The sequence below is a fragment of the Dipodomys spectabilis genome, unplaced genomic scaffold, assembly GCF_019054845.1.
Source record: "Dipodomys spectabilis isolate Male_0828 unplaced genomic scaffold, ASM1905484v1 ptg000097l, whole genome shotgun sequence".
NCBI classification, from domain to species: domain Eukaryota; kingdom Metazoa; phylum Chordata; class Mammalia; order Rodentia; family Heteromyidae; genus Dipodomys; species Dipodomys spectabilis.
In genome coordinates, this window is record NW_024870774.1 from 3,952,473 (window position 1) to 3,978,032 (window position 25,560).

General features: G+C 49.2%; 2 protein-coding genes across 7 annotated transcripts; both read right to left on the bottom strand.

Annotated features, from left to right (window-relative positions):
• Positions 1-473: 473 nt before the first annotated feature.
• On the bottom strand, positions 474-13,211 carry Mmp14 (matrix metallopeptidase 14). The gene is made up of 10 exons (XM_042686452.1): positions 12,874-13,211; positions 7,995-8,143; positions 7,584-7,706; positions 6,907-7,214; positions 5,506-5,667; positions 5,091-5,251; positions 4,545-4,683; positions 4,268-4,418; positions 3,193-3,308; positions 474-2,272 (listed from the first exon to the last, which is right to left on the bottom strand). Exons 1-10 carry the CDS (start codon positions 12,979-12,981, stop codon positions 1,935-1,937), a joined length of 1,755 nt encoding a protein of 584 aa, XP_042542386.1. The 5' UTR covers positions 12,982-13,211; the 3' UTR covers positions 474-1,934.
• A 2,170-nt stretch (positions 13,212-15,381) lies between these two features.
• On the bottom strand, positions 15,382-25,378 carry Mrpl52 (mitochondrial ribosomal protein L52). 6 transcript variants are annotated; one of them, XM_042686371.1, is made up of 6 exons: positions 25,250-25,378; positions 25,016-25,169; positions 24,741-24,798; positions 24,590-24,657; positions 16,211-16,275; positions 15,382-15,555 (listed from the first exon to the last, which is right to left on the bottom strand). In XM_042686371.1, the coding sequence occupies exons 1-6, from the start codon at positions 25,289-25,291 to the stop codon at positions 15,388-15,390; spliced, it is 555 nt and encodes a 184-aa protein (XP_042542305.1). In that variant the 5' UTR covers positions 25,292-25,378; the 3' UTR covers positions 15,382-15,387. The 6 variants fall into 6 exon arrangements, with proteins under 6 accessions (XP_042542305.1, XP_042542306.1, XP_042542307.1 ...); XM_042686372.1 differs by lacking the exons at positions 25,016-25,169; positions 25,250-25,378 and adding an exon at positions 24,894-24,950 and having other exon boundaries at positions 24,741-24,801; XM_042686373.1 differs by lacking the exons at positions 25,016-25,169; positions 25,250-25,378 and adding an exon at positions 24,894-24,943.
• Positions 25,379-25,560: the final 182 nt, after the last annotated feature.

The following is a 25,560-nucleotide window of genomic DNA, read 5'->3' on the forward strand; positions in this document are numbered from 1 at the left end:
TGAGAAAACTGAGGGTCTGTGGCCAGCTCACACAGCAGGGTAATGCAATTCAGGAAGATTGTTCCCACTGGCTGTGTCTTGACCACTTCCTCAGTCTCAAAGGCAGCCTTTTAAGGCAGGTTGGGGGAAGAACAGCTGGCATCTCTCATCTGCTCCTCTGCCCCCAAGGAGGTGTGCTCCACTCCCCAACTCTGGCTCCTAAATCCCTGGTTAATCCACCAAGAATAAATGTGTGCAAAATACCAAACCCCACCTCTTGGAAAGCAATGCTTAGGATGTCTACTCACTTCCTTTCCAGCCCTTCTCAAAAACGTGCCCTCACCCTGGTACTCCGACACAGAATTACAACCAAACATAGATCGTGAAACAGTTTATTCTTTGTGGAAAGGTTGAACAAGGTCAAAAATGTCCTTAGAGGGCACTGACCCAGCCCCGCCCCGCAGGTTCCTGGGGTCAGATGCCTCTGCCCCCCACCCCCACCCCTCCCCCTCATTAACAAAAAGGAACAATTTGAATGGAGTTCATATATAATAATTATAATAAAAATATACATTAAACAAAAAAAACAACAAACAAAACAAATTTAGCTGAACTGCCAGCACCGTTCATCCCATTTCCCCTCCCCCCATGCCCTCCCCCCCTGACATCCCTCTTCTCTCACTCCCTCCACAAGGTCTCTCACTCTTAAGTCCCCAGTACCATGACCACCTTTGGTGGCCGAAGGAGACTTCAAATGGATGGGCTGGGTGGGAAGGAGGAGGACAGTACACCACGGGTAAGATGGGCTGAGGCATGTGGGTACCTAGGAAAGGGACCACCTCATCAAGACATAGCCAGGCACCTGCCCCTCACTGGGGTAGTGAGACTGACTGAGCATTTCCAGGTCTCTGAGGCCTTCTCTGGTCCCACAAATACGTTACTTCTCTCAGTAAGGTCCCGAGTCTCCTGTCCTGAGAGCTCCAACAAAATGTACCCTCCCCTGGGTACCACAATCCACCTGGTAGTGCCCTTGTGGCCTGCCCAGCCCCTAACCATACACTGCTGCCACACTTCACTTCCTGTCTCCTTTGGTTACTCTGCCCTTGGGTCCCAGCCCCAGGTGCCTGCATTTGAACAAGGCTCTCCAGGCCCATCTCTGGGGCTCTAGACACAAGCATCTCTCTTTGGTCCCACTCTACCTTAGGCTACACTCCTCAGCTCTTCCAATCTTGAGATTCCCACCCAAGGCTAACATTCGAGAGGGGTTAGGGCTGCCAAAGACTCCTTAAGCCCCAGTTTAGTCCTTAATGGCTAAGGCACTTACTTGCTTTGGAAGTTTTCCTGGGAAGGAAAGGCAGAGAGAGCTCTTTGTGGATCTTGACTGAGCAAGCCACCAAACACCTCTTTGAATTTACCTGCCAAGGTCTTAAGGTGATGGAGCAATCCTCACCCCCTCACGTTCTCAGGGACCTTCACCCTCCCCACAAGAAGATCTGATTCCAATCAGCCAAAGAATGGCTGGAGACTGCCAATTGAGGACACCTGAGGCTTCCCGGACTGGAGTCCCCAGAGCCTCCTGAGGTCAGAGTTCAGAGGTTTAAGGTATGTCCAGGGATGGAAAAGGAGCAGATGACCCCATTTGACCTTTGCCAGTGAGGTCTGAGGGTCCTGCCTTCAAGCGTAGAACCCCCATGACATTCACAAAGAGGCTGAACACATACCAAGCTACAAGGCTCCCCTGAGGCTGGAAGGGACCCCAACTGAGTCCTCAGGGAAGGCCTAGGGAAGAAGTGATGCCAGGAGTGAGGGGTGGGAAAGGCCAGACAGGGGATACAGAAGGGAGCTGGAGGGAAGGGGCTCAGGATGAGTGGGAACAGCCCACCCACTACCACCTGCTGCTACTGCCTTCACAAGCAAAGTCCTCAAGGTAGCAGTGGGTGAGCCAGCGGTGGGGGTCAGACTTTGTCCAGCAGGGAACGCTGGCAGTAGAGCAGTCGCTTGGGGGTCCCATGGCGTCGGAAGAAGAAGACAGCAAGGCCCACTGCCAGCACCAAGAGTAGCAACAGCACAGGCAGAACAATGGCAGCTGCATTCACAGCCCCGCTGCCTTCCTCGTCCACCTCGATGATGATCACCTCTGCCTCTTCTGTCTCCTCTGCAGCCTCATCTGGCCGGCCCCCTGATGGGCAGCCCATCCAATCCCGAAGGGCTGACTTGGGGTAGCCTGGCTCTACCTTCAGCTTCTGGTTATTGAACTTCCAGTATTTGTTTCCCTTGTAGAAGTAAGTGAAGACTGGACGATGGTAAGGAGGACAAGGGGTGGAAGGGATGGGGGCCGGAAAAATCCCAAAAAGAAGAGCAGAAGGATGCTTGGTTAGTGTGCCATTCAGCTAAGCTCATTTCAGTCTTTCTGAGTATGTTTTATCTACTGTAAAATGGGATCAATTATGGAAAGATCGGAAGACTGGGGATTCATGAAAGTAATTAGGTAGGTCAGTGTCTTTACCTGGTAAGCATGTCACTAATTTTTTTTTTCCTGGTGGTGGTATGGGGTCTTGAACTCAGGGTCTGGGCACTGTCCCTGAGCTTCTTTTGCTCAAGGCCACTGTTCTACCATTTGAACCACATCACTACTTCCAGATTTTCTGAGTGGTTTATTGGAGATGAGTTTTATGGACTTTTCTGCCTAGTCTGGCTTCTAACCACAACCTCAGATCTCAGCTTACACTCTAATTGAGCCACAGCTCCACTTCTGGCTTTTTGATGGTTAATTGGAAATAAGAGTTTCATGGACTTTTTTTTTTTTTTTTCGTTGGTCATGGGGCTTGAACTCTGGGCCTGGGCGCTGTCCTCAGCTCTTCAGCTCAAGGCTAGCGCTCTACCACTTGAGCCACAGTGCCACTTCCGGATTTTTCTGTTTATATGGTGGTGAGGAATTGAACCCTCATGCATGCCAAGTAAGCACTCTACCACTGAGCCACCTTCCAGCCCAATCATGGACTTTCTTTCCCCAGCTAGCTTTAAACCTCGATCCTCAAATCTTAGCTTCCTGAACAGTTAGGATTACAGGTGTGAGCCACTGGCACCTAACAGCACTCCATGATTATCACTATCAACTGCCTTCCACATGCTGCTGCTCTCTCTTTCTGCTCTTCCTTAACTCCTTATTCCCAAACTCCTCTCAGCTTTTTTTTTTTTTTTTTTCGTACTCACCTTCATCACTACCCATGAATGACCCTCTGGGAGACTCAGGGATTCCTTCCCAGACTTTGATGTTTTTGGGGTACTCGCTGTCCACTGCTCTGAACTCTTCATTGAAACGGTAGTACCTGGGGGAATGGAGAATGAAGATAGTGACTAGCCACTAGGCATGATCTCAGAGGGTAGCAGGATGCAAGACAGAGTGCACCAGTGAGCAAAGGGTAGCTGTGGGGGACAGGGATTTTGAGTAATGAGAGCTTTCAGCTGAAAGTGGTAGAAGGAGGAGGTGGAAGGGAGGATCCAGGCTACAAGGAGCCACCAGCAGCCCTTAATGACAGTGCCTGGCTGCTGGGGTGGAGGCACAGTGCTGGGGGCAGGAGGCATCAAATGACCAGGTTTGAAATAGTGACCCGGTCACGTCCCACTCATGCAGCACCCAGTCGAGGCTGCTCATTGCTAGGCAACAATGAGGGTTCAGCCCACCCCTTCTCCAGGGAAACATGTTTATGGGAGAGTGGTCCTTGCTCCAGAATTTAGGAAGAAGGAATTTTCTTTTTTGGTTTGAACTCAGGGCCTGGGTGCTGTCCTGAGCTTTTTAGGTGCTCAAGGCTAACATCTACCACTTTGAGCCATAGCTCCACTTCAAGTTTTTTTGTTTTTGTTTTAGGTGATTAGAGATAAGAGTCCCACAGCCTTTCCTGTCTGGGCTGGCTTGGAAGCAGATCTTCTGATCTCAGCTACCTGAGTAGCTAGGATTATAGGTGTGAGCCATCAGCATCAGGCAAGGAATTTTTTTTGTGTGCCAGTACCAGGACTTAAATTTGGGCGTGGACATTGTTCCTTAGCTTTTTCATTCAAGGCTGTGTACTACTCGAGCCATTGGGTTTTTGGTGGTTAGTTGGAGCTTAGAGTTACACAGACTCTTCTGTCTAGCCTGACTTTGAACGTTGATTCTTGGATCTCAGCCTCCTGAGTATCTAGCTTTACAGGCATGAGTCATAGGCACGAGGCTGGGTGAGAGAATATGAGGGTGGAATGACAGTAGCTTTTGAGGTTAGAGGCCTGGGGTAAGGGCTTGAGGTCTTACTTGTTTCCACGGAAGAAGTAGGTCTTTCCATTGGGCATCCAGAAGAGAGCAGCATCAATCTTGTCAGTAGGCAGTCCTCGGCCCAACTCCTTAATGTGCTTAGGGTAGCCAGGTTCTAGCGAGGCCTCATCAAACACCCAATGCTTATCTCCTGGCAAAGACCAAAAGGCAAAATCGGAGTTGAAACTGGCTCTGAGATTATTGGGAATTAACTAGAATCAGTTCCTCCAAAGAGACACTCCCAACTCCCAAAGACTAAAGAGGAATGCCTAGTTACCTTTGAAGAAGACAAACTTGCCATCCTTCCTCTCATAGGCAGTGTTGATGGATGGAGGCAGGCCCCTCCAGAACTGGCCAATGGGCATTGGGTATCCATCCATCACTTGGTTATTCCTCACCCTCCAGAACCAACGCTCCTGGAAGCCAGGTAAGGTACAAAGAGCACATTATGACTTGAGGCCTAGTCCTCTTCTGTTATTCCCCTGTTGCCCTTTGTCCCTTGATTTTATTTTATTATTATTATTATTATTTTTGGGTCCGGTCGTGGGGCCTGAACTCTAGGCCTGGGCGCTGTCCCTCAGCTCTTCAGCTCAAGGCTAGTGCTCTATCACTTGAGCCACAGCGCCACTTCCGGCTTTTTTTTCTTTTTGCTTATGTGGTGCTGAGGAATGGAACCTGGGCCTTATGTATGCAAGGCAAGCTCTCTACCACTGAGCCACCTTCCCAGCCCCTGTCTCTTGATTTTAATTTGTAGTCCTTCAGTTGCCTCCCTGCAGGGAGTCCTTATGCCCATCCCCCACACCAGTGCACTTCTTCCTCTCACCTTGAAAACAAACATCTCCCCTCGAAGCATGGCAACAGTATCAAAGTTCCCATCACAGATGTTGGGCCCATAGGTGGGGTTTTTGGGCTTATCAGGGACAGAGGGCCAGGAGGTAGTCCTGGGTTGAGAGGGTATCTTGGTAGGTGATCCTGACTCACTCCCTGGGGGAGACAATAGAGGAGGAACTTCAGACTTGGCGAGAGTATAGATAGAATGACAGACAGATGGGCAGGTAGCACTCAAGGTATGAACAGGCCTTTGGGGAGGAGGAAGCAATCAGCTTAGAGGCAGAGTGAAATAGAGAGAGAGAGAGAGAGAGAGAGAGAGAACACCTCTAGCACATGAGAGAAGGAACATGCACAGACCAGAAGGACCAGGAGGGACAAGCAAGCAGGTGTGGGTATGGATTACTCACCATAAAGCTGCTGGATGCCTCGCCGATCATCATCAGGCAACACAAAGTTCTCTGTATCCATCCACTGGTAAAAGGGTGCCATAATGGCTGAGGGATCATTGGAATGCTCTAGGCCCAGTGCATGGCCCAGCTCGTGCACAGCCACCAAGAAGAGGTCATTCCCTGGAGGATTGAGGATGGTGAGATGGCAGTCTGAGTGCCTTCTCTCAGGCTCTTTCATCCTCACAGGAGGTTTCTGTTTCCACACTGTCAGTCTATTTCCCACCCAAGCTACCAAATCTGTAGGGTCAATTTCCTATTTGATATCTGAGGCACACAGCCAGTCAGTAACCTCCTCTGGCCGGAATGGGAGTGCGATGCTGAGGGTAGCATCACAATTGCAGCAGACATGGGATGTAGAAGCAAAGACCCTCAGGGGGCCAGCTTTTTTCCAGGAGCTAGACATGATGTTTGCCTGGAAAAGTGAAGTCAAAGACTTCATCCAAGGAGTGAGACGGGAGTAGACTTAAATAGTTAAAATCAGATTCTTGGGCTGGGAAATATGGCTTATTGGTAGAGTGCTTGCCTAGCATGCATGAAGTCCTAGGTTTGATTCCTCAGTACCATATAAACAGAAAAAGCCACAGGGCTGGGAAGGTGGCTCAGTGGTAGAGTGTTTGCCTTGTATGTGTGAAGTCCTCGGTTTGATTCCTCAGCACCACATAATCTGAAAAAGCTGGAAGTGGCGCTGTGGCTCAAGTGGTAGAGTTCTAGCTTTGAGCTAAAGAGCTAAGGGACGGCGCCCAGGCCCAGAGTTCAGGCCCCACGACCGGCCAAAAAAAAAAAAAAGGACAGAAAAAGCCGGAAGTGGCTCTGTGGCTCAAGTGGTAGAGTGTTACCTTTGAGCAAAAGAAGCTCAGGGACAGTGCCTAGGCTCTAAGTTCAAGCCCCAGGACTGACCCTCCCCCCCCCCAAAAAAATCAGATTCTTGCTTTTGTTAGAAGTTACACTAGGAGGTCATTGTGGCCCTTTCTAACACTTAGGTGGGTTTCTTTCTTTGGTTGGTTGATTGTTTTTGTTATCTTCTTTTTCTGTAACTCAGGGATCGAACCCAGGGTGTTGCACTTGCTAGGCAAGTGTTTTGCTACTGAGCTACATATCAGTCCCTTTCTAGAGCTTAGAATTTCCTTTATATGGAGACAAGGCTCCCTATGTAGGTTGGCCTAAATCCAGGTAGTCTATGGTGGTCTCCATAGCAAGGCTGGCCTTGAACTTGAGATCTGTCCAAGGCCCTAAATGCTAGGATTATAGGTATATGCCTCCTCAGTTGGTAGAACTTAAGGATTCTGGAAAGAGGAGGAATTCTTCTTCCCAAACAACTTCCAACTCTCCCAGAGTTGGTTCCAGGGCTCCTTCACTCACCATTTAGATCTTCATTCCGGACAGTCCAGGGTTCAGCAGAGTCAAAGTGAGTGTCTCCTCCAATGTTGGGGCCTGGGAAATAGGCATGGGCCAAGAAGCCACCCTCACCATCAAAAGGTGTGCTGTCACCATGGAAACCCTCGGCAAACAAGATCATGATGTCGGCCTGTTTTTCATGGCCCTCTCGGATGTAGGCATAGGGTATTTCACGGAAGCGCAGGGGTGTGGCACTCTCCCACACACGGAATGCCTTGCGGATGGCCTCAAATGTGGCATATTCTCCCACCTTGGGGGTGTAATTCTGGATGCTGAGGTACAGGCATTAGGGGAAAAGATGAGATGTGTTAGTATAACGGGGGTAAGATTCTCTTTCCCTCTGCTCTTCTACTCTGAACTGTCCAGCCATCTTTGCCAGATCCACTCTTCTTGCTGCCTCATGTATGATATACTTCAGCACCAAGAACTGACAGTGTAGGGGATCTTCAAGCTTTGACTTCTGGCACTGGGCATATCTACTGATGGCTGCCACCTCTTTCAAGGATTACAGCCATTTTCCTCCCACTGTCCAGGATGCTTCCCGGGAAGGGAGGGGACAAGTTCAGGAGGTCTGAGTCTCTGTATAACACAACTGACTTTTCTTCCTAAAGTGAGAAAAGTCATAGGCCTGTTGAACTTACCAGAAAGTGATCTCATTATGCTGCCATTTGAGGCCCTGGATGGCATAGCGCTTCCTTCGTACATTGGCCTTGATCTCAGCCCCAAACTTATCTGGAACTCCACAGCGGGGACGCTTCATGGCCCTGGGTAGGAGGACGGGGTCAGTACAGAATAGGAAAGAGAAAGATCTCCAAAGGGAGAGGGTGGGGTTCTACAGAAGGCCCTGGATCCTGGCCTCTGGCCTCAGCATCAGTGTTGGGTGAGGCTGTGGATGTCAATGTGGGGAAAGGCCAAGGTTATGAGGTTAGGGTTTGGATCAGCTTATAAGGAAGGGGTATGGGGAAGGAGTCAGGCATTCAAGTGGTAACGTTTATGGTGTTCAGTGTTGTCATGGGTACTGGGCAGGATTCCTGCCAGGGCCAAGCACTTACTTCAGGGTATCTGAATCAGCCTTGCCTGTCACTTGCAAACCATAGAACTTCTGCATGGCAGCAATGGCAGCTGAGAATGACTGGGGTGAGCGCTGTGTGTGAGTACGCAGGTCCCCAGGAGGCAGGTAGCCATACTGCTGTAGCCAGGCCTGTCAGGAAGAAGAGTATGGTTTAGAACATTCCCACCAGCCCCCACAGTACCTGACATCTGCCCATGGCTTTGTGAGGAAAGCATTAGATTCCCAGACTTACTCTAGCAGCAGATATGGAGGAATTCCCAGACTGACTGCTGGCCTAGACTCCAGAATGGCTTGTCTCTTTGGGGGCTGCCCGTGAGCCCACACAGACTACAGACTGCTGTACCCTTCTTGAAAATGTGAAGGCTGGTGGCTTAACAAAGAGTTCCAGGATGTTATATCAGAGCTGTGATTCCTTCCAATATTTGTCAGTGTTCCTGCAAATGTGGCAAGTCCCATCTGGTAATGGGTTGGGCCCATGATGAGAGGCGGTGTCAGGCTGAGGGGCTCTGCTTTTGGACCTGAGTCGAGGCTGTCCTAGAACAGAGGTGCCACACCTCTAGGACCCTCAGAGCTGAGATTGTTTTTTTAGGAAAAAGGACCTAAAAGGAGTGAGAGCTGAGCACCAGTGGCTCACATCTGTAATCCTAGCTTCTCAGGAGGCTAAGATCTGAGGATTACAGGCCAAAGCCAGCCCCGGCAGGCAAGTCCATGAGATTCTTATCACCAGCTAACTACCAAAAAGTTGGAAATATAGCTGTGGCTTAAGTGGTACAGCACTAGCCATGAACAAAAAGAACTCGGGGAAAACCTCTAGGCCCAAGTTCAAGTGTCAGGACCAGCACCAAAAAAAAAAAAAAAAAAAAAAAAAAGAGGTGGAGTTGAGATTGGCTGCTGACAAAAGCAGAGAATCTGAGGCCTTAGAAGTCTGCAACAGCCATTATCCCCATCCAAACACTATCTTTTTTTTTTTTCCCCCAAACCAAGATCCTCAGATCTCAGCCTTTTTAGTAGCTAAAGATAATAGGCATGAGCCACTGGCAGTTGGCCCAACACACTATCTGACCTAGGACTGGGACATAAAAATCTATTCAAGATTCTCAGTTTAGTGGGAGATGCAGGAGGTGGTAGAGACTTGGTGAGTATATTTCACTTCAGGTATGTTGTGAATTGTCCAATTATAAAGGCTGGAAAATTGTCTTAAAGTTGGGTTTTTGGTGTTTGACTGAGAGGTACACACTCTGAAGGTATCCAAAGGAAATGGTCAGCCTTTCTTGCAAGAACAATGGATGGAGTGTTTTCCTAATTCTTGAAAGTAAAATTAGTTCAATTGATATATGGAAAATGAAGATGTTTAGATTCTTTTTTTTTTTTGGGTCCAGTCATGGGGCCTGAACTCTGGGCCTGGGCACTGTCCCTCAGCTCTTCAGCTCAAGGCTAGCACTCTACCACTTGAGCCACAGCGCCACTTCTGGCTTTTTTCTTTTTGCTTATGTGGTGCTGAGGAATCAAACCCAGGGCCTCAGGCATGCAAGGAAAGCACTCTACCACTGAGCCACCTTCCCAGCCCGATGTTTAGGTTCTTTAATGGGGAGATATGACCAAGGGAGCTAGCTCTGGTCCCTGCTCCAGCTGTTTTTAAGGAGTCTAGAGGGCTGGGAAGGTGGCTCAGTGGTAGAGTGCTTGCCTTGCATGCATGGGCTCTGGGTTCAATTCCTCAGCACCACATAAGCAGGAAAAAAAAAGCCGGAAGTGGCGCTGTGGCCCAAGTGGTAGAGTGCTAGCCTTGAGCTGAAGAGCCGAGGGACAGCGCCCAGACCCAGAGTTGAAGTCCCACGACCGGACCCCCCCCCCTAAAAAAAAAAAAGGAGTCTAGAATGGGATGCAGGTTGTAAAGGGCAGGGACTTTGAGGAGAGAGGGAAATAGGCTGCTGTTGTGTGTTGCATCCTCTATTCATAGCATGCATCTATTTCCATACAGCCCTTCCCTCCTAGGCCCAGGCACTAACGATGGAACAATACTCTTGCGCAGGGTCTGGGGGTGATTCAGGAGCAGCTGACTGGGGACCTGTGCCCACATGGGGAAGAATTGCAACACAGTTCCGGGAAGTATTCCCCTGAGACTGATGGGAATTAGGACCTGAGCTGTAAACAGCCCAGTCTTTTCCTAGTCAACAAGGCTTGGTCTCCAAAACCTGGTGTATACAAGATACAAGAGGGGAGCCCAAGCCAGAGGCCGGTGGCTCACGCCTGTAATCCTCGCTACTCAGGAGGCTGAGATCTGAGGATCATGGTTCAAAGGCAGCCCGGGCAGGAAAGTCCATGAGACTCTTATCTCCAATAAACCACTAGAAAACCAGAAGTGGTGCTGTGGCTCAAGTGATAGAGTGCTTGCTTTGAGCTGAAGAGTGCAGGGAAAGCACTTAAGCCCAGAGTTCAAGCCCCACAACCGACAAAAAAATAAATAAAGGGGAACCAAGCAGTATGCTCCAACTCTAGAGATGTTCTTCCTGAGCTGCAGGCTTGCCCTGACCTGTGTTGGCTGATGCCACAGCCAGTGTCCTGACAAGGCCTGCTGTGGCCTGTGCCCAACTATGTAGGAAACTCTCTTTGCCCCTAGCCTCACCTGCAGGACAGACACACCCCAGGCTTCTGATCCCTGCTGGGAGCGCTGCTGCTTTAGGACTTGGAGGATGGGAGTGGAAGTCAAGAGGAATGAAGTCAGAAACCTCAACCCTCTTAAGCCAAGCTAAGATGAATGCTCCCAAGGCAGGATGATAGAAGGGAGGGCAGTGAGGAGGGGAGAATTGCCTCCATGGGCGCAGTTCCTCTCCTGTGAGTTGCTCAGGAGGTAAGCAAGTTGAAATAATCACGCACACAATTCCTGTTCTGTATTCTATAGAGGAACATGGAAGCTTAGACAGAAAGGGACTTCCCTTGATTCAAGTGAGCCAATAGGCCTGGAAAAGAAGTGTCACCATCCTTTTCCTGGACAAGATTCTTTCTTCTGTCTTACAGGGAAGGCTCTGAGCAAAGCAAGAACCACAGAAACTATGAGGTCTGAACCACAGAAGAGAGGACTCTTCTGTCTGCGGCTGGGTGGGGGGAAGGGCAGATGCCCAACAGGCAGAGGGCAGGAGAGGGCTCAGCTGGAGCTAATTCAGGGCTGTAGAGGCCTGGTAGAAGGGACACAGATGCCTAAAGCCTAGGCCATACCAGCTTTTCCTTTAGATTGGCCTGGAGAAGGAGCAACTATGAGCCACAGAATGCAGCAAAGCCCAGATGAATGAGAAAAGTCAGGCACTCCCCTGGAGAAAATAGAAGGAACACTTCTCATCTCAGGAGTCCTGGAGAGCCTGGGGGATCTTCTGCTCTCAAGCCGGCCCTGGCTTCTAGCCTCTTGAGCCTGCCCCTCCCTCTCTTTGCTTCCCACCCTTCTACGGCCCAGAAGCAAATGGTGGTTCTGGCACTGGGACATCCATGACCCACTTACAGCTGGGCCAAGGGCTGCCGCCCATCCCCACAGGGCCTAGTGGGGCATGGGAGGGGAAAAGGCAGGGCAGTGAAGTTGGCAGTGGGCAGTGCTGCCCCCCCCCCATTCCTAGGATCCTTTTGTTAGGAACTTTTTTTTCTGGCTCAGGTTGAGATTCCAGGCCTGGTAAAGGGGTGCCTTTTTCCCTGATCTTAGATCTTAGTCTCCAGCCCCTGGGGGAGGGGTCTGGGAACACCACAATTCCATTCCAAGGACCATCCTTTCCCCTTCAGCCCCAGATCCCTTTAAGGACAGAGAGAGTGTGTTCTTTCTGGAGAGGTTTTTTTCTGGGGGTGGGACCAGGACTGGGACCAGGGCAGACACAGCCAAATCCAGATCCCATTCCTCCCCCCCCCCCCCCCCCCACCAATCCTGGGCCTTTCTCAGCCCCTCCCGACCGCACCCAGGCCCTTGCCGGGCTGAGTGGGTTGGAATGGCCCAAAATAAGAAGGCGATTAAGTCAGTCTCCCACCTTCACCCTAAAATAAAAGAGTGAAAGAGGAAAAACTTCCTCCGATCACTCCCACGCGGCTTCTTCCAGGGCCCGGTGGGCAACGGTCTGGGAGCGGCTAGGGACAGGAGTGGGGGGAGGCAAGAGGACGCGTGAGGGTGCCTGGTCCGGCCTTCTCCCCACTCCCGGAGCGACGCCCCCAGTCTGCGGGCAATTACCGCAGAAAAACAATGAACTACAACAAAAAGGGCCTGAAGGCGCCGGCGGGGGTGGGGAAGGGGAGGCAGAGGCTGGGCTGCGCCCCCGGTTCACAAGAAGAGCTTTGTGCACAAGGAGCGGCTGCCAGCGCGCCAGCGCCGTCTCCCCACGCCGGGCTCCGGGCGGGGGCCGAGGGTCATCTCGGCCAGGCCGGGGCGCTGGGCGGTCTGCGGGCGGCCGCACCTGGCCGCAGATCGTCCGCGGAGGGCGCGCTGGCTCCACTCGCGGGGAGCGCGAGGGCGCAGCGAAGTTCACAAACAACAAAGTCGCGCATGACAAGGGACCGGGACACGCGGGGTTTGAGCGAGCGCGGTCCAAATGTCTTAGATGGAGCCCAGCTAGCTGAGGAGCGAAGCCCCCGAGCCCTGGGGGCAGGGGCTGAACAGTTCTTCTGAGAAAAGGAAGGAACAGGAAGGAGTCAGTGGCAGAGTGGGGGTTGGTGGGAGGCAGGCAAAAAGTTGGATCAACTTGGAAGCTTGAGGATGAGAAGGGAAAAGAAAGGGAGGGGATCCTGCAGGCCGGAGCCGCAGAGACCCCCAGAGTCCTCATCCGCGAGGAGGTGTCGGTCCCATTGGAGACCCCTGGGATCGCGTCCCCAGCGGGCCAGAAGAGCTCACTTACTTCGGGGCTGAAGTTGCTACTCTGGGCCGAGCCCAGAGAGGCGAGCGCGGTGCCGAGAGTGAGCAAGGGCAGCAGGAGGCAGCGGGAGGGCCGAGGGGCGGGAGACATGGTCTGAGAAGTCCGGGCAGCCGGGCCAGCCGAGCCGTGGGGGGCTCCGTGGCGGGGCCCAAGCCCTGGGATCGCGCCCGCTGCTCCTGCGGCGCGTCTTTGTCCTGGGCAGGTAGCAAAGTTGAAGTCCTGGAGCCCAGTCGGCCGGAGAGGGGATTGTTCTTGAAAATGTCCGTTTGTGCTTCTCTTTCCCGTTTTTATCTTTCTTCTGCTTAGTCGGCGAACTGGGTTGGAAGCCCTCGTCTTTCTTTTGGTCCCTCCCTTCTCCCCGCAGCCTTTCCTCCACCCCCGCCCCCAATGCCCTCCTTTCCTGGTGGGGACGTGGTTATTTCAGCCTGAATCCAATTACAGCAGAGCGCTGGAGGGCACACACACACACACACACACACACACACACACACACACACACACACACACACACACACACACACACACACACACACACACACACAGAGTAGGGGACCCTGGGGACGGGATGTGTGGGAGACTTTCTCTTCCCTAGCATATTTTGGGTGGCTTGATTCCGGTGATATTCAGCATTTGTCTCACCTCAGTGGGAAGAACTGGGAGGTTGGTGGGGAGTGGTGTGCCTTGGGGAGTGGTGTGCCTTGTGTAGAAGGCTGAGAGAAGGGGCATTTTACTGAGGGGGTTGTCAGCTGGGATCTGTTGACAACTTCTCCTGTCGTCCTCCCCTCCCCCCTTCTTGAATTCCAAACTCTTAACAAAACTCAGTACACAACAAATCCCACTACACTGCTTCTGGAGATCCAGTCTTAGGGAATGTCCTTTGCAATTGAGCTCCCCTGTAAATTAGAATTGACTGGTTCTAGGGGTTCAAGGCCATGGGACTGGGGAAAAGAAACCCAGCTTTGTGAAACAACATGTTAAGATAGAGGGAAGGGTTGGGAGTTAAAACTTTGGAGTTGCAGAATGTTCTGCCTCTACACTAGAAAAACCGGGAGGCAATTCCTTAAAAAGTAAATCTTTTGGGACTGACTGGACCCTGAGAACAAAAGAGATATGTAGGGAAGGGGGGGGGGGGGCTGGCTGAAGCTGCCAGTGAGAAAAGGAGACAGATAAGAGCTTGAGAATGAGATCTGGAAAAGCAGCACAACAGAAGCAGGAAAAGTGTGGGAGACAAAACTCGACCATCAGCGAAATCTAAGATCCAAGAATTGCATTTGGTCAGCGAGAGAGGAAAGAGGTGTAGTGGGGGGAGGAAGGGAGGGAAGGCTAGCAGGGGAAGCAATAAAGGAGGCTGGACAGGAATTAGGTCAGGTTAGATACAATGCTCCAGATTGGAATGATCACATTTGGGGCAGAAAGATAGAAATCCACTGTTCTGTCCTGGAACAGGAACAAAGGTCCTATGGGAAGGTAATGATCAATAAAATGAAAGGCTTCCCAAGTCCCAGGCACCTTCCAGTTTATGGTGAATAGTGGTTGAACACTTGTGTAGAGGGGTGGGTAGGTGAAGGCCCTTCTCTTCAAACAATCTTACATTCAGTCAGCACCATGGAGACCTCAGAACCCAACTCATTAAGCAGAATATGAACCATCTGAAGTTTGGTATTTCCCATCAGCCTTCCCAGGGGAGGGCCTCCTAGACAATGAAGCTGAACCTTGGGCAAACTGACATTGGTTGCTTGCCAATGGGGACCTCAGCTGGAAAGTCTTTTTTATCAAAACTTTTATTGAACTGCAGGTGGTGACAGGGCTGTGTATATGCTGTTATAATCTTAATATCTAGCTAAACCAGGTACTCTCCTTTTCATGTCCATGAAGCAGCAGACTCATAGCCTGGTCAGTCCTGTTGGCTGCTAAGGAGGGGATAAAAATCCCAAAGCAAGGCTGGAGTTGTAGTTTGGTGGTACAGTGTTTGTTTAGCTTGCACAAGGTCCTGGGTTCATTCTCCAGCACTAGGAAAAAACAAAAACCCAGAGCAAATTTGGCTGAACTGGAAATGAGCCAGGGATGAGGCACTGAGCCAAGCTTTCCAAGCAGTGTGCTTAGTTTTCTTTGCTAGTTTCTTTTCTTTTTTTGGCCACTACCAGGGCTTGAACTCAAGGACCATGCATCTTGCTTAGCTTTTTGTTCAAGAGTGGTGCTCTATCATTTGAGCCACACCCCCACTTCTGGTTTTTGTGCTGGTTAACTGGAACTAAGAGTTTTTGGGATTTATCTATCCAGGCTGGCTCTGAACACTTATCCTCAGATTTCAGCCTCCTGAGTGGTTACAATTGCAGGCATGAGCCACTACAGCCTGGCTTCTTACAGACTGTTCTTTCTGGTATCTGAGCTCTTTTGCTCTGAGGACAGATGGGCTCTCTTCTGCTAGACTGAGGCAGAAAAGAAATCTATCTAGGCTGATACAAAAGAACATCAGAGAGAGGCTGGAAAAAAGTGTCACGAGTTGTTTTTTATTGATCTGGGAAGTGGACCCTGCAGTGAAGCTCCTTTGGCTTTAAGAGCATTTTTCTGCTTCTTTTCTTCTTCCTGTAACTTCTCTTGCTGCCTCAGGTGCCATGCCTGTAATCCTGCATCCATTTCCTGTGACAGCAATACAACTCGTCTCTGAAACAGACAGGAAAACTGGATTACATGTGGGGCTCGAGCACTGTCCTATATATCCTTTCATGAAGTCAGAGGTTTCAGCTGGACATTGATACTGCTGACAGGGGAACAAGTTAGGAAGCAGGAAGAGGTAACAAAAAGTGAGGCAGAATGCCTAATATGAGTTTCTGCCCTCGGAGAATTCCTTCCTCTTACAAGGCCATTAAAACACCTGGCTATTAGGACTGGGGCTATAGTTCAGGGATGGAGAACTTGCCTAACATGCATGGAAGCCCTAGTGTTGACCCCAGTACTGTCAAACATTTGGCTGTTAAAATTTTGACAAGCAGAGTAGATGTTAGCAACACAGCTTAAAACACACTATGGTTTAATTTTGTGTGTGTGTGTGTGTGTGTGTGTGTGTGTGTGTACAAGTACTCGGACTTGAATTCGGGGCCTAGATGCTGCCCCTTAGCTTTTTTGCTCAAAGCTGGTTCTGATTTCTGGTGGTTAATTAGAGATAGGAGTTTCAGACACTTTTCTGTCAGGGCTAGTTTTGAAACTCCATTCTCAGATGTCAGCCTCCTGAGTAGTTAGGATTTAAGGCATGAGCAGTACCAATCACGATTTAACATTTTTTTCCCTCCAAACACACACAAATAACCTAGCCACTCACTGCAAACTTCTCTCTTTGGGCTTTTCTTCGAAGCTGGCCTTTCATTGGAGGAGCAGGGCGGCCATCTGCAGGTAGAAAAGTGTAAGAGATAGTTTTAGAGAAACTTGTACAAACCCTGTGATAAGAATGAGGGAAGCCAGGCGCCAGTGTCTCATGCCTGTAATCCTAGCTAGTCAGGAGGCTGAGGTCTGAGGATCATAGTTCAAAGCCAGCCTGTGCAGAAAAGTCCATGAGACTCTTATCTCCACTAAATCATCAGAAAACCGGAAGTGGCACTGTGGCTCAAGTGGTAGAGTTCTAGCCTTAAGCTGAAGAGCTCAGCACACAGGCCCAGAGTTCAAACCCCATGACTGGCCAAAAAAAAAAAAAAAAGAACAGAATGAGGGAAGATGGAGGTGAAGCTGTGGCTCAAGCCTTGGGCAAAAAACCTCAGGGTTAGCACCCTGGCCCTGAGTTCAAGCCCCATGACTGAGAAAAAAAAAAAGCAAAATAAAACCCACGGCCCCCTCCCCCCCAAAATCCCACCAAAACCAAAAACAAGAATGAGGAAAGAGCCAGGTGCTGGTGGCTCATGCCTGTAATCCTAGCTACTGGAGAGGCTGAGATCTGAGAACTGAGGTTCAAAGCCAAGTGGGTCAGGAAAGTCTGTGAGACTAATTAACCCCCAGAAAACTGGAAGTGGCACTGTGGCTCAAAGTGGTAGAGTGCTAGCCTTGAGCAAAAGAGCTCAGGGACAGTGTTGGGGCCCTGTGTTCAAGCTCCAGGGCTGACCAAAAGAAAATGAGGGAAGAATCAATCTAGCTCCTTTCTTTCCCTTCACATCCATTGAAGCATAATTCTCCTAAAATGAATCCTTCAACTTCAAGGAAGAGATATGACAGAACCACCAAAGTAAATTCATAGGCATGTTTCTACTCTATTATTATCTTATAATTCTGGAGAAGTCTAATATATGGGTCTCACTTGTCACCGTTTGCTCTTTTCTAGTACTCTCTGGGTGAATGTTTCCCTTTTCCAGATTTTCAGGTATCTACATTCCTCCTCTCAGCCCACACTCCTTTACTTCATCATCAAAGCCAATACATTCTATCTCTCTAACCATTAATTCTCTTGCTGTCTTTTCTCAGCCTCCAGGGACCACAGCTGGGAAAGGCTCTGCTTTTTTTCTTTTTTCTTTTCCCTCTTCTGGTACTAGGGGCTTGAACTTAAGGCATGGGTGCTACCTCTGAGATTTTTTTACTCAAGGCTAGTGCTCTACCACTGTGAGCCACAGCTCCACTTGCAGTTTTCTGGTAGTTAACTGGAGGTAAGAGTCGTGGCTTCAAACCATGATCCTCAGATCTCAGGCTCCTGAGTAGCTAGGATTACAGGTGTGAATAACCAACACCTGGCCTCTTTCTGATCTTTGTGGTTAATTAGAGAGAAGAATCTCTCGGGGTCCTGGTGGCTTGTACCTATAATCCTAGCTACTCAGGAGGCTGAGATCTGAGGATCACAGTTTAAAGCCAGCCTGGGCAGGAAAAGTCCATGAGACTCATTTTCAATAAACCACCAGAAAACTGGAAGTGGTGCTGTGGCTCAAGTGGTAGAATGCTAGCCTTGAGCTAAGAGCTGAGGGACAGTGCTCAGGCCCAGAGTTCAAGCCCTACAACCACCACCACCAACAACAAAAAGAATCTCACAGACTTTCCCTACCAAGGTTTGCTTCAAACCGAAGTCCTCTGATCTCAGCTTCTTGCATAGATAGGATTATAGACATAAGCCACCTACACTTAATACCAATTCTCTTTTATTAGCCTAGAATTTAAAGTAATCTGCAAAATCAAATTCACTGTTTTATCTTCAAAATTTCTTCACTTTAAAAACAAAGAACAAATTAACTGCTCTTCACTAAGTCAGTGTCTTTTCTAAATTTCATTCCACTGTACAATGGATATTTTCCTATCCCTCTTTTTTGGGCAGTACTAGTGAGTGTTTGGACTCAGGGTCTCATCACTGTGGTTATTTTCAGGACAGTATTTGCCTAGGCTGGACTCAGACCTCCAATCTGCCCATCTATGACTTTATGCATTGTTGGAATGACAGCTTATTGTGATGGAGTCTTGTTAACTTTTTGCCCAGGTGATCTCGAATCTATTTTCTCAATTTCTGCTCTCAATAGCTGGGATTTTAGGCATGACCCACTGTCCCACTGTACCCAGGTTTTTTTTTTTTTTCTTCTTCTTCTTCTCAGCACTGGGAGCTTGAACTCGATATGGGAACTGTTTTGTTCAAGGCTACCATTTTAGCCACAGCTCCAGTTGTTTTTTTTTTTTAAGTAGTGGGGCTTGAACTCAGAGCTTGGGTGCTGTCCCTGAGAGCTTTCTTGCTCAAGGATAGTGCTCTACCACTTTGAGCCTCAGAGCTACTTCCAGTTTTCTGGTGGTTAGTTGGAGATAAAAAATTTCACAGATTTTTCTACCCAGGTCAGCTTCAAACAGCGATCCTCAGATCTCAGCCACCTGAGTAGCTAGGATTACAGGAGTGGGCCACCAGTGCCCAGCTTTGTTGTTGTTTTATGACTAGATCTCTCTCTCTCTCTTCTCCCTTTCTTTCTCTCTCTCTTCCTTCCTTCTTTCTTTTTTGGACTGGTCTCACTAAACTAGGCTTGTTTAGGAATTACTTAGGTAGTACAAGTTGGTCTTTAACTAGCAACCTTCCTGCCTCAGCCTCCCAAATGCTGGGATTATACGTGTGTGAAATGCCCTTTTCTCTTCCAGCCAAGTCTTCATCTTCACCTACTGAAGACTCATGCAGGGTTTCCCCAGAAACTTTAACTACAACTCCAGATCACTTTCTGTGGTGCTGGGGATCCAACCCAAAGCTTCAAGCACACTTGCTCTCTCTCTCTTGTGAAGAAAGTGCTTATATTTAAAACTGGAGACACTCGTACTATTTTTCTTAGTATTATTTAGCTATCTTCCATCCTCCTGGATCCTGGCAAAGTATTGAAATATTATTATTTTCTGTTGGTTGTGGGGCCAGGGTGCTGTCCCTGAGCTCTTCTGCTCAAGGCTAGCGTTCTACCAGTTTGAGCCACAGCTCCACTTTCGTTTCTGAATGTTTAGTTGGAGATAAGAGTTTCCTGGAGGGGCTGGGAAGGTGCCTCAGTGGTAGAGTGCTTGCCTTGCATGCCTGAGGTCCTGGGTTCGATTCCTCAGCACCACATAAGCAGAAGAAAAAAAAAAGCTGGAAGTAGTGCTGGTAGAGCACTAGCCTTGAGCTGAAGAGCTGAGGGACAGCGCCCAGGCCCACGACTGGACCTCCCCCCAAAAAAAAAGAAAAGAAAGAAAAAAGCTGGAAGTGGCACTGTGGCTCAAGCGGTAGAGCGCTAGCCTTGAGCTGAAGAGCTGAGGGACAGTGCCTAGGCCCAGAGTTCAGGCCCCACGACCAGACCCCCCCCCCCCCCAAAAAAAAAAAAAAAGTTTCCTGGAGACTTTTCTACCTGAGCTGGCTTCGAACCGTGATCCTGAGATTTCAGCCTCCTGAGCAGCTAGAATTACAGGTGTGACCCCACCAGAGCCAGGCTTGAAATATTACTTAACTTTTAAAATGCTTATGTTTTGTTTTCCCACTAAGACTAAGTTCATTGAAATCAGGTAATGTATTACAAGGTTTTACTGTCTATACTATAATAAAGATTCCGAAGATTTTGGTTGATTTGCTGAAATTATTCAGTATGTGACCACAATAATTTTATAACAGATCAAGAGAAAGGATAGTTGCTCAGTTAGAAAAAAACAGAAGGGCTGGAAAGGTGGCTCAGTGGTAGAGCGCTTGCCTTGCATGCATGAGGCCCTGGGTTCAATTCCTCAGCACCACATAAGCAGAAAAAAAAAAGCCGGAAGCGGTGCTATGGCTCAAGTGGTAGCTCACTAGCCTTGAGCTGAAGAGCTGAGGGACAGCGCCCAAGCCCAGAGTTCAGGCCCCACGACCCTCCAAAAAAAAAAAGAGATACTTATACACTGGTATACTCAGGAGGCTGAGGCAGGAGGACTGAATCCTAGGCTACACAAGATTCGATCTCAAGAAATCACATACACACTCACACATACACACACAAACACACTAAAAAAAAGATGGGCTAGGTGGTAGTTCATGCTTGTAATCCTAGCTACTCAGGAGGCTGAGATGCAAGCATCCTGGTTGGAGGTCAGCCCTAGCAGAAAAGTCTATGACATTCTTTTTTTTTTTTTTGGTTGCTTGTAGGGCTTGAAGTCTGGGCCTGAGTGCTGTCCTTCAGTTCTTCAGCTCAAGGTTAGCGCTCTACCGCTTTAGCCACAGTGCCACTTCCGGTTTTCTGGTGGTTTATTGGAGATAAGGGTCTCACGGACTTTCCTGCCTAGGCTGGCTTTGAACCGTGATCCTCAGATCTCAGGCTCCAGAGTAGCAAGGATTACAGGCATGAGCCACCAACACCTGGCCCTATGAGACTCTTTTTTTTTTTTTTTTTTTTGCCAGTCATGGTGCCTGAATTCTGGGCCTGGGCACTGTCCCTCAGCTCTTCAGCTCAAGGTAAACGCTCTACCACTTGAGCTACAGCGCCACTTCCTGCTTTTTCTGCTTATGTGGTGCTGAGGAATTGAACCCAGGGCCTCATGCATGCAAGGCAAGCACTCTACCACTGAGCCACCTTCCCAGCCCCCGCTATGAGACTCTTATCGCCAATAAACCACTCAGAAAACCGAAAGTGGTGCTATGGCTTAAGTGGTAGAGTGCTAGCCTTGAGCTGAAGAGCTGAGGGACAGCGCTCAGGCCCAGAGTTCAAGCCCCACGACCGACAAAAAAAATAAAAATAAAAAAATAAATAAAACAAAACAAAAAGCAAAACAAGACACAAAATCAGAAGGGAGAAAGAAAATATTGTCTAAAAGCTTGAAGGCAAGAAATCAGGTATTATTTTATTTTCTTTTGTCCTAGTACTAGGGCTTGAGCTCAGGGGCTGGGTACTGTCCCTTACAGGCTGGGTTCTACCACTTGAATCACAGCCCCACTTCCAGCTTTTTGGTAGTTAATTGGAGATTAGAATCTTTCCTTCCTCAGGCTGGCTTCAAACTACAAACCTCAGATCTCAGTGTCCTGAGTAGCCAGAATACATGTGTGAGACATTGGTGCCTGACTTCAGAGGTATTATTTATGAAGAAAGAGATACCCATAATTCCAATACTAGAAGGCCAAGGAGGCTGATGATTTTGAGCCAGTCAGGGCTATATAATGAGGCCAGCCAAAGCTACATGGCTCCCTAAAAAGGGAATCAGTATTATTTATGCCACGTGCTTTACATTGTTTTATTTTATCCCTTTAATTACAAAGGTAAAGCCCTGGAGAGTTACAAATCAAGAAGTTAGTAAATAAGAAAGTCTAAATTAAGAATTAAACACAGTAGTGAGATCTAAGGGTCATGGTTCAAAGCCAGCCGGGCAGAAAAGTCCCTGTGAGACTTTTTACCATGAATTAACCACTCAAAAACCTTTAAATGGAGCTGTGGCTCAAAGTGGTAGAGTGCTATGTCTAAGCAACTCAGAGTAGTGCCCAGGCCCAGGATTCAAGCCCCACAAATGCCAAAAAAAAAAAAAGAATTAAACATGGGGAGTTGGGCACCAGTGGTTCACACATGTAATCTTAGCTACTCAGGAGACTGACACCTGAGGATCAGAGTTTGAAGTGAGCACTGGCAGTAAAGTCTGTGAGACTTTTATATCCACTAAGTTGCCAAAAAGTTGGAAGTAAAGCAGTAGCTCAAGTGGTAGAGTGCTAGCCTTGAACAAAAAGGTCGGACAGAGCCCAGGCCTTGAGTTCAAGCCCCAGGACTGCCATGGGCAACTAAGCCTGGAGTTCAAGCCCAAGCCCAGGTAAACACGAACATTACCACCACCACCACTAACAATAAAAACAGGGACACTAGGGGGGTGTAGCTCAGTGGTACAACACATGCTTATTATGCAAGAGGACCTAGGTCAATTCCAGCACCTCATTTCAGGTACCCAGTCTTTCTGGAATTTCATATGACAAAAAGATCCTAGGATGCCTACAGAAAATAGCAGATGAAGGGACGGTGGCTTAGTGGTAGAGTGCTTGCCTAGCATGCATGAAGCCCTGGGTTCAATTCCTCAGAATCATATAAATAGAAAAAGCTGGAAGCAGTGCTGTGGCTCAAGTGGTAGAGTGCTAGCCTTGAGCTAAAGAAGCTCAGGGACAGGGGCTGGGAAGGTGGCTCAGTGGTAGAGCGCTTGCCTTGCATGCATGAGGCCCTGGGTTCGATTCCTCAGCACCACATAAGCAAAAAAGAAAAAAAAAAAACTGGAAGTGGCGCTGTGGCTCAAGTGGTAGAGCACTGGCCTTGAGCTGAAGAGCTGAGGGACAGCGCCCAGGCCCTAGAGTTCAGGCCTCACGACCGGACCAAAAAAAAAAAGAAGCTCAGGGACAGTGCCCAGGCCCTGAGTTCAAGCTCTAAGACTGGCAAAAAAAAAAAAAAAAACGATGAAAACAATCTCCTTTAGCCTCCTCAGTCACCAAATATCTGAATCAGCAGAATGATTATCCTGGAGAATCCCCTACCCCTGACCAGTTGTAATCTGGGATTTGCTACTTGCTATATCACAGGCATTTCACTTCTGTAGGCCTGCATTTTCCTCCCTGTAAACTGTAATCTCTCAAAGAGAGTGTTCACAGTGGCTTCAACTTCTCTGAGGTCCCACTCTTTTGGGCTAATAATCTATTTGTCATTCTGTTTTAGAAGGTAGGGGAGTTGAGACAGTGTCTTATGCAGCCCAGGCTAGACTGGAACTCACAATCCTCCTGCTTCAGCCTCCCAAGTACCAGTGCTGGGTTTACTACATCACCACTATAGGATTTTCTTTTTTCTGTCAGTTGTGGGGTTTGAACTCTAAGCCTGTGCTCTACCACTTTGAGCCACAGTGCCACTTCCAGTTTTCTGGTAGGTAACTGGAGATAAGAGTGTTGGGGGGGAAGCCGGGCACCGGTGGCTCACGTCTGTAATCCTAGCTAATCAGGAGGCTGAGATCTGAGAATCCCGGTTCAAAGCCAGCAGGGGCAGGAAAGACCATGAGACTCTTATCTCCAATAAACCACTAGAAAACCGGAAGTGGCGCTGTAGCTCAAGTGGTAGAGCACTTGCCTTGAGCTGAAGAGCTGAGGGACAGCGCCCAGGCCCAGAGTTCAAGCCCCATGACCAACAAAAAAAAAAAAAAAGTGTTGGAGGAGGGGGTACTGGGAAGGTGGCTCAGTGGTAGAGTGCTTGCCTTGCATACCTGAGGCTCTGGGTTTGATTCCTCAGCATTACATAAGCAGAAAAAGCCAGACAGAAGTGGTACTGTGGCTCAAGTGGTAGTGCGCTGGCCTTGAGCTGAATAGCTGAGGAAAGTGCCCTGGCCCAGAGTTCAGGCTTAACTACCTGAGTGTTAGGGGCTTTCCTGCCCAGCCTAGCTTTGAAACATGATCCTCAGATATCAGCCTCCTGAGTAGCTAGGATTACAGGCATTAGCCACCAGTGGGCAGCCCTTTTCTTGGGTCCCGTCTTGGGGCCTGAACTCTGGGCCTGGGCACTGTCCCTCAGCTCTTCAGCTCAAGGCTAGCGCTCTACCACAGCGCCACTTCTGGCATTTTTCTTTTTGCTTATGTGGTGCTGAGGAATCGAACCCAGGGCCTCATGCATGCAAGGCAAGCTCTCTACCACTGAGCCACCTTCCCAACCACGCTGTTCTTTTTTTAAATAAAGGGAAAAGACTTTACTAGAGGAAGTTTGCCATCCTCAATATTCCACCTCTTTGAAGTGCTCCTTTCAAAGAATTCCTCCTGCAATTGTTATAAAAATATGCATTCAGGGCTGGGAAGGTGGCTTCAGTGGTAGAGCACTAGCCTTGAGCTGAAGGGCAGCGCCCAGGCCCAGAGGTCAGGCCCCACAACCGGACATGCCCCCCCCCCAAATGCATTCACTACACAGAAAAGCAGTTCGTGGTAATTACTTAAACATCATTGTCCTCCTGTATTTTTTGTCAGAGACGGGGCTCAGCTTTGTACCAGATGCTTTGGTTCACTAGCTGGTGCTCTAGACCAACTGAGCCCAAGAAGTCACTTTCTCCTGGGCACTCCAAATTAAGAGTTCTTTTCAGCTTATTCTCCGTAAGTCAAGAAGATTCTGTACAGCTCTTTACCTTCTGTGGCCTTAGTTTCACTGACAAAATAGACTTCTTTCCTCAAACTCCCGTTTTTGAAATAAAAAGTTCGACGCGTTTTGCACTCAAGACACACTCCCCACCAGGCTGGAATCCCGTCCCGTCCAGGGGCAAAAACCTCCTTGGTCAACTGATCAACGCTCACCTGCGAAAGACCAATCCGGGAGCTCCGTGAGGGGTCCGTATCCCGAAGGGTTGGCAGCCAGCCCTTGCCTGGGGGAGAAAAACAGCCGAGTGAAGGCACGCGCGGCTCCCGGGCCCCGCCCCCGCCCCCGCCCTCCAGCGAAGACACTCACTGGAGTCGCCACAGGCTGCCCGCCCGGGCCGACACGCCGCCGTGCAGCCTCCGGACACCTACTGGGGAAACAAGGCCTAATTAGAGGAGAGGCCACGCAGCCCAGGCTGGCGGCGCCGTCCGCGGGAGAACCCTGAGCCCCCCACCCACTCACTGGAAAGCAGAGTCCCCAAAGTAGCCATGCTGAAGCAGCGAGACCGGAAGTGGGCGTGTTTGCGCCCGCCGCGCCGAAGGGGGGAGGGAGGAAGGGGAGGAAGAGGGAGGGAGGGGACAAACCGGAAGCCGCCATCTTGAATCTGGTTTTCAATGACGGGCCCCGCCATCTTGGGTCATCTTGCGGAAGTGAGGAGAAATAGCCAGCCAGGGTTTTGGGGTGAGAAGGAACTGTCGTCCTGCGCATGCGTCCTCGGTGGGGCTTCTCAATGGAGGGCTTTTACAGTTGTGAAATCCCGGGCTGAATGAACTGTTGTGAAGTGTTCCCACAACCTCCCCTCTAGTCTTGAAACTTACAGTGACTTTCAGATCCGAGGAGTAACATCCACTTTGCCTCATTCTACCGCCTCCTGCACTTCTGATATTTTCCCCAGATTAAGAGAACTGATCAAATGTGGAGCGAATCAGAGGATTTTGATTTCTGAGATCTCATTTGTACAACAAAATTGAAGTTTTATATGACGAGTGCTGTAGTAGGTGCAAAAGCTTTTATGGAGAATAAAAACAGATTTCATCACCATCCTGATAGAGTTCTCTAGAGGGAGAAAGAAGACAGTCTACACATGAATTTAATATCACAGCTGAGTGCTGGGAAGAAAAGCATGTGT

Bases quoted from the DNA above. Each gene is read 5' to 3' on its own strand.
- Mmp14 (XM_042686452.1), bottom strand. From the start codon at position 12,981: ATGTCTCCCGCCCCTCGGCCCTCCCGCTGCCTCCTGCTGCCCTTGCTC. The intron at 7,707-7,994 runs GTAAGTGCTTGG...CCTCCTACCCAG, and splicing joins GCTGATTCAGATACCCTGAA to GGCCATGAAGCGTCCCCGCT. The intron at 3,309-4,267 runs GTAAGACCTCAA...CCATTCCCCCAG, and splicing joins TACTTCTTCCGTGGAAACAA to GTACTACCGTTTCAATGAAG.
- Mrpl52 (XM_042686371.1), bottom strand. From the start codon at position 25,291: ATGAGGCAAAGTGGATGTTACTCCTCGGATCTGAAAGTCACT. The intron at 24,658-24,740 runs GTGAGTGTCTTC...TTTCTCCCCCAG, and splicing joins GGCAGCCTGTGGCGACTCCA to GCAAGGGCTGGCTGCCAACC. The intron at 15,556-16,210 runs GTGAGTGGCTAG...TGTCTGTTTCAG, and splicing joins CCCAAAGAGAGAAGTTTGCA to AGACGAGTTGTATTGCTGTC.